Source organism: Clarias gariepinus, chromosome 19 (assembly GCF_024256425.1).
Source record: "Clarias gariepinus isolate MV-2021 ecotype Netherlands chromosome 19, CGAR_prim_01v2, whole genome shotgun sequence".
In the NCBI taxonomy this organism is placed as follows: domain Eukaryota; kingdom Metazoa; phylum Chordata; class Actinopteri; order Siluriformes; family Clariidae; genus Clarias; species Clarias gariepinus.
The window spans coordinates 22,197,109-22,208,305 of record NC_071118.1 but is presented as its reverse complement, the minus strand read 5'-3'; the positions used below and the strand labels follow the sequence as shown (position 1 = coordinate 22,208,305).

Sequence of the window (11,197 nt, the reverse complement as noted above, 5' to 3'; positions counted from 1 at the left end):
TTAACTCCTAATCGCTGATTTAGGATTAAGATGTAACTCCTTTAATCATTAATTTCTACTTAACAATAAACGTCAAACCTTAAACTTACCTTTAACATTACACTTTTACTTCCTGTTAATGTAAACTCTTAATACACATCTATAGTCTTATATTTTAAAGTTGCCTGAACTCAAGTTTAACCCCTAAGCCAAAGTTTGAGGGAAAAAAACAAGCATGAATAAAATGATTTGATGAATTAATTCATCTTTAGTCGCTCCACTATTTCTCCACTGTTTTCTCGACTATCACAAAACCCTGTAGATTGGATCTTTGCCAATGGAAATATTAATAATAAAACAACAGCCATGTGAGCGGTCAGTTATAAAAATGGCACATTTATTGCTACAGAATGGTCATGTACATGACTTCATTGATTAACTACAAGATGAAAACCGACAGGCAAATGGCCGAGGATGAGCTGGCTCGAAGAGAAAACTCCAGCACACAATCCGTTTACACACTGATACTAGTCTTAAAACAAGGAACAACAATAACAATGACAATAATAATTATAATTATAATATAATAAACATAATTCAAATTGATAAAGAAACGTAATGAAAAACAAAAGTGTATGAAATTAAACAAATATAAACAAGAACACCAACATTAAAAAATTATAATAAAAGGCTTGAGGCGCACAGCCAGACATTTTGATAAAAAAAAAAGAGAGTAAGAGAGAAAAGTTGTAACTGTTGTATAGTTTAAACGTTTTTGAACAACTGCTCGTGTTTTTCGATGGATCCGCTTGTCCCCTCGTTTTTTTTTAACACCATTCAGCTTCGTCTGAGTAGCACAAACCAAAAAGACATTAAATAGTAAAATAAAGTATGTTGTTTAAAATTTTCACATCACTCCAAAAAAAAAAAAAAAAAAAAAAAGGAATACTTCTAAGTTGGCCATTTCGGCTGGTTCTGATTCCTTTCCTTACTTCATCAGTTTTTCTGATATAAAAAAAATTATTGCCCCTGCAAAAAACAAGCCAAATATAATAGGTTAAATTTAGTTCTCATTAGTGTTTCCTCTAATAATAGAGTGTGCGAATCTAATTTACAGCAAGAGCTCTAGAGAAAAACAGAACAAAACAAAAGAAAAAAAAAAAAGCCAGGCACTGGTATACGGGAAAATCTCTGCTTATACGTATTTTCTTATTGTAACTGCATCACAAGTAACAAGGTTGGGGAAAAAAGGCCACTTCTCTTTTTTTGTACGGTTTGTACAGTTACACATGATATAATGAACATGTTTAAAATAAAACCACACATAAAAATGAAAAAGTAATACTTCCATTACAACAGGTTCATGTTTGTTTGTGGTTTACACACATTTTTAGTTTGTGCTTGTTTGTAATTTATTTAGTTTATTTATTAATCTTAAAAAACAAAAATTAAGAAATGAGTTTTACAACAGACTGAAAAGAAAACCATCATGGAAGACGTCCACAAATGTGCATATAACAAGCGTAAACTGCAAAAAAAAAAAAAAAAAAATGTTGATGCAAAGATTTGTTCATAATTCCAGAAAAATTGAGAGACAAAAAGTGTAGGATATTTTCACTGTTAGAAACCTAACAGCTGGACTGATAGAATAATCTCACCCTGGATTAAGACGTTTCATTAACATGTAGTGAAACTACAAATACTGGCATTTTTTTTTTTCCAGAGTGGATTTGGCAGTGACAAAGTGTTTCTAAAATAATAAAAATAAAATTCTAAGCTCTTGCCCCACGGACTTTCATTATATTACTTCCTATTGTAGAAAGGATATTAGAAAATAAGTGGTTTTTGGTGGCAAATACATTTTTCTTCATTATTCTGTCAATCCAGCTTGAGCATTTGTGGCTCAGAGGTAAGCTTGTTCACCCTCCGTACGAAAGACCTAGGATCAATTTCTGGTGTTAAACATGAACCAAATCAAATATGTGCATCAGATCGTCTGTCGTGGGGTCTCAATTGTGTCAATCCAGTTTGGGTTTTCATGGAGCCTTCATGTTTGTGTTTGGATAAGGCGGGGGGGTGGGGGGGGGTAATCAGTGGAGAACACTGTGTTCAAGCTTGTTTCTTGTGACAAGCTGTGTAAATGAAAAATATACAGTATGAACAAAGAGAAAAACACAATATAAAAATAATTGGAAATTCTGTGGCACAATTTAGCTTTTTCCCCTTATTTCACTAACATTTATGGTATCAAAGAAAAAAAAAACCCTTGTTTGATTAATTTCGTTCTCATTTTCCACATTTCCTCGAAAATGTTCTTAAATGTTACTGTTTTAGTGTTTCTCTACTTATGATGAAACACTGCAGTGAAAATGTCAGTGTTTGAAAGCAGAATGTAACACAATTTAATCTAAAGATAGAAAAACAAATCATCTGTATCAGATACAGAATTAATATTAGAAAAAAAACAACTATTTTTAAGAGCTTGTCCGGGTTCGGATCCCGGCCAGGCTCGATTCCCGTCTCTGTGTCCATGGACTTTGCATGTTCCCCCCGTACTTTGTGGGTTTCCTCCGGGAACTCCTGTTTCCTCCCACAGTCCAAAGATACAGTATGCAGGTTGGCTAATTGGCATTCCCAAAAAATTGCCCGTAGTGTGTTAATGAGTGTGTGAGTGTGTGTGCCCTGCGATGGATTGGTACCCTGTCCAGGGTGTACCCCGCCTCGTGTCCTAAGTCTCCTAGGATAGGCTCCAGGTCTCCGCGATCCTGAATACAGGATAAAGCGGTAGAGAAGAAGATGTGTGATATCAAACATCTGCATTGAAGCACCATGTTAAACTGACTTGAGCCAATTATTCTGTTCTTCAGTGTTTTACAAGGACTGAACTCTTGTTGATTGCTGACATAGACGGACAGCGGACTCGTTTATTTATTTATAACCTGGCCATTTAAAAAAAAAAGAAACAAACAAACAAACAAAAAAACTGCTGGGTTTGAATCTAAAACCGCGTTTATTCTACCATCTGCAGTAACCAAAATGACATAAACCCTGACTATTTACACACATCTCTTCAAAAAAGTACAATTAAACATGGCAATGTCATGATCATAGAGATTGAGACAAATATTATATACCTTTGTTTTTCCAACCTCTTGTTTTCTTAAAAAAAAAAAAAAAATGTTCCCAGCAATATAAACAAAGTCTTCTTTTTTCTTTAAAAGAAACAATTTCGAAGCTTTTTGACCTCACTACAATTTCAAATGTGACACGTTTTTTCGACACAGAGTTACTGTTACTTTTTCGCCTTTTAACAGAGAAAGAAAGAAAGTAAAAAAAAGAGAGAAACCGATACAATGTTTTCTCTAAACACAAAATAACAACAGTCTACATGTAAAAATATAACTTTTACGTACACAATTTCAAAATAATGGTTTGAGTTCGCGTTTGTTGCATAAAATGTACAAATGTCTGTTTCGGTAGCCAGCCGATGAGCTGGGCTCTGATCCTTTTTGTCCTGCAGAGGCTTCCGTACTGTCACACGACACATCGGATCACTATGGAGTCACGTCTCACTCTTTTTAATATGAACACTGATGCATCACAGCGCTCCACGGGAAAGAAAAGAAGAAGAAGAAAAAAAACACCCAGAAACCATTCTGCATCAATCTCTCCTTTTGAAAACAACACTTTTTTTATATACTGTATATATTTCTACATTTATATATATTGATTTTCTAATAGATTTAGTTTTTTTTTCCAGTTTTAGTGCCTCGTGTTGATTGAAGAAGGGAAAAAAAACAAAAAAGCAGGAGCCGCTGTTGAATCTCATACGGCTGAACACGTTTTTTCCTCTTTTTTCTTTCATTCTTTTTTTTTTTGAACAGAAACCCAAAACAGCGAAAGAATAAGAGATAATGTTTCTTAAAAAAAAAGAGAGAGAAAGAAGAGTCATTTTTACACATACAAACACACATTTGTACTGAAGACTACAGCGGCTCACGGACAAGCCAATATTCATAAAAAGCAGGTAATAAGCTATAATACAATGCTTGATGACAGACGTGTCAGTGGAAACTGTGAGCTTTTGGGGACAGCGGAGGTTTAAAGTGGACTTGGGGCAGGACTAAGAAATCGCTATATATATATATATATATATATATATATATATATACGATTCTCTGTCCAGGACACGCCTTCTAATTACATACAGGCATACAGTACATTAAATACAGTTTATCCAAAAAATATGTTTTTTTCCTTTTGACTTTTTTAAATCCCAGGCTGTAAAACACCTGACTGCATAGACCTAATGACTAACAATGCTCCCTAAGCTTGCATCCTAAAAAAAAAGGTTTCTGATAACGTCCTTCTCGCACTGTGTGATGATATGAACTCTAAAAGGCACGTTGGTACAAGTGTAGCGTGTTTAAAATTGCATTTGCTGGGGGCATGACAAGTGGGAAAGCACAGAGAGAGAGAGAGAGAGACAGAGAGAGAGAGAGAGAGAGAGAAAGACGTGGGCGAAAAAAACAAAACAAACATCAAAAGAAAAAGACTGGTTTGGTTTGGTGGATGTGGCCATTTCCGATATGTAAGGAGAGAGATTAGCATTGAAATCTGCACTATAGCATTATCTACACTTCTGAAAAAGAAAAGCATTTTCTCTGCAATACTCGCCATTCTGTATGATATAATATGTCCAATGTGCTGGAATGACCTTCGAAGTTGTTTAAAATCTCCATCTCACCTGGGAGTTTGCTGGTTAAAAAGTCATTTCTTGTTCTGCTGTACTCACACGCCTTTTAAAAACACAGTAGCATCTCCTTGAACCGCTGTGCTAGAAGTACACTTTTTTTCTTGTTATTTATTATTTTTTTTAAATGAGTGTTATTGCAAGTTTTTACACCGTTTTGTAAAATAGGACACTGTCGTTGTGGCTAACTCTCCCTCTTTTCAGAGAAACCGTAATACAAATAAATCTACTCGCTCGGAAAGAGAAAGGTGCGAGAGGATTTTTGTCCGCTGTATGAAAATCAAACAAACAAACAAACAAACAAACAAACTTAAAATGCCAGTAAAACCCATGACGGCTCTTTTCCAACGTTTTACATTATGATATGTTTGAAGAATCCCCCAATCATTTGCACATATTTTTAATAAAAGAATTTATCATAAATATTTACTGTTACTTTCATTAGGGGAAAAGAAAAACACCTGGGAATGTTTAAAAGGAGAGATTTTTCCCATAGCCAATGCATATGTCAAAAAAACATGAAGGATCAGGGAGAGGAATGAACAACATAAGGTGACTCATCAAAAATCTGATTGATTGACTGATCTGGTCAGATTTGATTGTTTAACAGACTTTCAGGTGAGTAAATGATGTCGTCAAAGGAAGTGGTCGCTCATCATTTTCATAAAGTCCGGCAGCTTTGACCTGAGAGATAGAGAGAGAGAATGATATTTCAATTAACAAGACTTAAACAGCTTCATTTAAGTCATGCACACTTAACAACTCTACAACAAAAATAAACATAAATTATCATTTATATTTTGCTAAATAATGTTTTAGATACAAACTGCATTGATATCTAAGACAAATCATTTTTATTTCTATGCAAAAATGGTGTATCCAGTTCCAGTTCTTCTTAAAATATTGTTCACACAATTCGCTTTATTTTTATTTTTTAAATTCATTCATTCACTCAAATTCTAAGTTAAATGGTAAACCAGTATTACAAGCACGTTCTTAATGACTTGAATTGTTAATGTCAGCATCTATCCAGTCAATGGAAATAATGGATAATTCCACACTATATAGAGAAACAGTATTGGTTATTTTATAAATGAGATTATAATGACTGGTGATAAAACTCACTCTTGGGTCTTGACATACTCAGGCTTCTATACTATCTTATCATATAAGGTCAGTGGTAAAGTTATTATCCACACATCACTCAGATATACTGAACCTACAGTACAACCCCAAGCTCTCAACACTGCTTGCCAGCAGACAAAGTCCAACATTCCTGACATTAAAAAAAACTCTATCTCTAAAAGTGAGGAGTGCTCTGTCTGTTATCTTAAGTAGAGTTATCATAACACTTTCATATCCAGATGTTTAATAGAGGTTTGTAAATTTTGTAAAAGGGTGGGTTGCCATATAGACTGAAAAATGATAAACACATGAATAATAGGGGAACTGTAAAAATTATATATAATTGATGTGATCAACCACTAGTGACTAGATCATGGGCACCCAAGACTCACCCGGGGACCACAGGCTATGAACAGAAAAGCCAATGCAGCACAACTTGTCAAAAGAAAGTCAATGCTGGATATGATAGGAAGGTATCGGAACACAATGCATCACAGCCCGCTGTGAACAGGGCTTAGAGTTCAAGGTTGCTGATCCAGCTCCAGTTTCTAAGATCTCAATTCGCTCATCCAGGGAATGTGGTGGACAAGTAAGTCTGATCCATGGAGGCGTCAACCCACAACCCAGAGCACCCAATGGATCTGCTGTAAATGTTTTGTTGCCAAACACCAGCGGCATATGGGGAACCAAAAACCTAGGTTGATTATGATAATGTTAATGGTTTTAGAGTTATAACTGATCTGTATGTACTGTATACAGTATACACACTACCAGTCACTCCTTCTATTTTCCTTTCTATCTTTTCTGATTTTTGTTTCTTTCTACACTGTAAAATGCTTAAGCCATCCACAATTTGCAAACATCTCCGTTGAACAGTTGATACTGAATGCTCTATAAAGCCTTCATATCGGCTCTAATCTGAAGTGCTGTTAACTGGAGATTTCTGAGGCTGGTGACTCTAAATCAACTTCTCCTCTGCAGCAGAGGTAAGTTTTGGTCTTGCCCTCCTGGGATGGTCTTCATTAGAGCCAGTTTCATCATGGAGCTTGATGGGTTTTGCAAATGCTCATGACAATACTGTTCTTGCAGAGCAGCTGACCTTCGTGTCTTAAAATAACAACAGACTTTGTCACGTATAAGATCCTCAGTGGCCGGTTGCTGTGTGTTTGCGGGTGTCTGTACAGGTAGTTTCGTCACAGGTGTGTCACAGACGTTCCTTGTACGTATACAAATGATAATCATCAACATTTAAGCCATTCCATGAGCATGTCAAACACATTTCTAACGTGTGTGTGTGGTAGCAGGTTCTGGTCCAAATCATGTCTACGATGTGGTCTCGATGTGTTTACAGCCATGATCAGTTCCATGGTGTTGTGTTATGCAGACCAGATGAATGTGGTAAGTGTAAGCCACAACTAGACCATCAATCATTTGTAGGAGTTATGAAACATCAAATCATTTCACTGAAACCTGTCTACATACGGTTCTAAAATATTTTGGGTTTTTTCCCCCTCTTGACTATGTGTTTGTAGCACATCATAAACATTCGGCCAAAAAAAAAAAAAAAATCTACCAGCAAAACCACACTGAAAATACACTTACTGCCAATCTGTTGTTAAAATGTACCCAGCGTTAAATGAGAGTGGAGGATTATATTAAACTCTATTGTTCTGATTTTTAGTGCCGTTCACAACAATGTTGTTCCAATCCACTGAATGAAACAGCCATGCTCATTTTCTCACCCTTTTGTTAAGTTATAAATCTGGTTTTCTGATGGAAAAAGTGGAAAACAATTTTCACTTTTTAATCCAGATGAACAATTTGCTTTGGTTCAGTTTGTTTGTAGAACCAATTTGAGTTTAAGTTTTGTTTTTATTTATTTTTTTTCTCACTCAGGTAAGACGGTACACATGAGCAACAGCAGATTAGTGTAAAGTGAAATCTGACCATTTTAGGGAGGAGGTGTGGCTTTTTACATTTGTCCCATTGGATTGGAGGCATCGCCCATGCTGTGGTGAGCTCCACCCATGGAGAGAGGCGGGGCATCTGAGGACACTTTCTCTTCCTCTCGCCTTTTTAGACATGCTGCTTTTGGATTTAGGTTCCTCTCTGAGGAATAATCAAACAAACACACACACACACACAATTATTTTAAGGTGTCTAGTTTTTAAAAAATTTACCCTCTGTGTACCAATGTGCCTTTTTAACAAGGCACAAAATGTGTCCACACGTCAAGGTGAAACAATGCCACCAAGTGGTTAATGGTAAAACTGCAAACAAGATATATTTTACATAATAATAATAATAATTCTAAGAAGAAAAATAAGTGGAAAAAGGAGCTTCAGATACAAAGAAAGATGAAAAAACAAAAAAACCCTGTTAATGATGTAAGTTTATGTATTGAGATATGTAGTTTGATTCATATATAAAAAAAAGAAAAAGATTGGGTTATGGTCAAAGATTAAAAAAAAGTTCCATGTTGTTTAGTGGTCAGGAGTGGGTAATTATATTAGATTCATTTTGTGTGCAATAGAAAAAATATTACAATATTACAAATTATGATAAATAAAATGAAAAAATAATTCATAGAAATTATAAAATATTTGAACCTACATGAAGACATAATGGAGAATGTTTGTTAATCTCAAGCCAGGTGAACTGAGCTGATTGGAACAGAACAGTGAGAGTAGTTGAATGCTACTGACCTCGGACCTGCTGTTCGAGACTGAGAATGACAGCGACGGCCTGGTGTAGGATCAGCAGTTTGGTCTGCGGTTTATCACTCTTCAGGTGCAACTGCACCATGCGCCCGAGCTCTTTAAATGCCTCGTTAATGTCTCGTACACGGAGACGCTCTCGTGCGTTATTCGCCATCCGTCTCTCACGCTCGCGCTCGATCTTCTGCTCCGGAGTCAGATCCTCATCATCATTGTTGCTGCATGTGTTTAATAAAAAATGGCCAGGAGAGAGAGAGAGAGAGAGAGAGAGAAAAGACTTTGATCATTTATTCAAACTGCTTCGGTAAATCCTGGTCAGCGTTGCGGTAGATTCAGAGCCTGAAGTTTGGACGTCAGTCAAGTAATCAGATATTACAACAAAAAATTAAAATAATTATTTAAAACCTGTTCAATTTTAGTTGTTTGCTCATCAGAATATTTATTTAATTTAATCATCATGGTAGTGGGTAATTAGTGTGGGGAGGGCCAGGACTGAAACGTACACACAGATTATTCCCTCATTAGTCACAACACTGTTTAAATAGCACCTGTTTGAAATGCTTTTCATTCACCCCACCTGATTAACAGAAATTACACGTATTTATTTTTCATTGCATTGCACTGCCTTTAATCTAGTATCACAGTTTTACTCTTTCAACTCTTTTTCACAGGCAGTGCGGCTCAGTTTGGCAAATTACCCACAATCCTCCATGCTGTTGTTATTTCCACCATATCCTAAGTCATACCATGTCATGCCAAGTACCCAGGCTGAACCGTAACACTTTTTGCTCATGTACAATGCGAGCCTTACTGGTACATATAATAGTGCAGGGAGACTACTGCCTGCCTCTTTTTTTCAAAATATTGTCCTAAAAAAAAAAAAAATCCTCTGAGGGGGTTAAAATGCAACATTACAATTTTAAACAGAGATTCAATGTTTTTGATTAAATTTTACTTATTTATCTACTTCATATTGCTATGTAGTTTGATTTTAGTTTTTGATTTGTTCCACACAATTTAATTTAAATTCAAATTTATGTTACACAGTTTGCTCCATACATAAGATATATAATGAGTTTTTTTTTTAATTGTCTGATAAATTCTACACTCAAACACTAGCTTGCATTCGAGAAAGAGAACAGAACCCTAGTAATTCATGCTGCATTTAAACACACTAAATCGGCATCCTCATAGTTTCATACAAGCATAGAGAAGTTCATCATGAATAAGTTACTGTTATTATCCGTCTTAGCATTAGCTACACAAATTATACGCACAACATTTGGGTCACTTCTTCAAAATCCATCAAATGAAGAAATTAAATGAAGCGAGCGCTCAACTTAACGGGTTTACATAGATCTTAACCTCTCTATAGCTTTCAGGTCCTTGTCCACATCCTCCTTCTTGATGTCTGAAGATTTGGAGTCCTGCAGGTTCTCGTCTCCTTCGTCTTCTGATTTAATGTCCGAACTCACTGAAGATGTGCTCTGGCCCTGCAGTCCACTGGAGAGCGCTGCAGAGATGGGGGGAAACACAAACAGAGTAATGTTTCTCTTATAGATGGATAATGTAATGGATAATGCACTAAAATCGGGTGTTAACATATGGCTTAATTCAATAAAGTTGTCTGATTGTAGAGTCCAGCAATCATACTCTGAAAGAGTAGAACACCATATATAACTACGATTTCGCAGTAATTTTGGTTGTATGATTCATTACACTGACAGCAGTGTGATAGTATATACTATTTAACCACACTATACATTGAGTTTATTCAATTAATATTCTGCCACATATGCACCGGTGCGTTTTCTCTATGAAGTATCAACTTAAGGAAACGTGATACTAATTTGCCCAAACCTCAGCATTTAAGCTCATTTAAACTTAAACAAAGTGTATATGTGAGCAAGCAATAAAGGGATGTTGATAATGTATGCATTCAGACAGTACAGTATGCATTCTGTTATATGGACATTATGCACGATCGTTCATATTAGCAAAATGTCACTATTAAATGCACATACTGTATTGCTCGATGTGTTTTTGCTTCTGTCTGCATGTATTAGTGCGACAGATTTTCGAGAGGATCTTCAACCCCTGTGGGGTACAAAAGGCCTATAGACCCCAATCCACCCCAGCCCACCCCACCCCACCCCGCCCCTCTGACTCGCACACATTTTTAACTCCAGTCTATAATAGGAACACTGCCCTCATTGTTCAACATCACTGTCAGTGTCTGTGTGCATCTCACACTGGATGAGAGAAAAAATTTCAATAAATCGAGGAAGAGAGATTCTGAGAGAGAGAGAAAGAAAGGAGATGGAGTGAGAAAGTTATTAGGACAGGGACTGGGATCTGCAGTAAAAAAACAACAACAAGCAAATGGGATTTAAATAGAACATTTAAGGACATATATTAATAATTATTCAAAAAGTGTAACATGACACTGTTCCAAATGCAATGATAAAAGGCTCTGGTTTATACTGCGCTAGATTTAATCTATAATTTCTATAATTGCCTTCATTGGGAATTACACAGTGGACACTCTCCATAATCTATGCTTAATATAATTAATATTTACAAATGGTATTTACTGTAACTAAGAAAATGTCTAAGTTTTTAT

At 35.8% G+C, this 11,197-nt stretch overlaps 1 protein-coding gene across 8 annotated transcripts in view; it reads right to left on the bottom strand.

Moving 5' to 3' along the window:
• Positions 1-350: 350 nt before the first annotated feature.
• Positions 351-11,197, bottom strand: part of LOC128507346 (transcription factor 4-like) — a 160,306-nt gene continuing 149,459 nt past the window's right edge. For 6 of the 8 annotated variants that reach the window (XM_053478144.1, XM_053478146.1, XM_053478145.1 and 3 more), the window contains 4 exons: positions 9,940-10,087; positions 8,563-8,792; positions 7,834-7,966; positions 351-5,416 (listed from right to left, as the gene is read on the bottom strand). In XM_053478144.1, the coding sequence (XP_053334119.1) occupies positions 5,368-5,416; positions 7,834-7,966; positions 8,563-8,792; positions 9,940-10,087 (560 nt within the window). In that variant the 3' untranslated portion in view covers positions 351-5,367. Of the gene's footprint in view, positions 5,417-7,804; positions 7,967-8,562; positions 8,793-9,939; positions 10,088-11,197 lie in introns of all 8 variants that reach the window. The other 2 variants (XM_053478148.1, XM_053478149.1) reach the window with 1 other exon arrangement.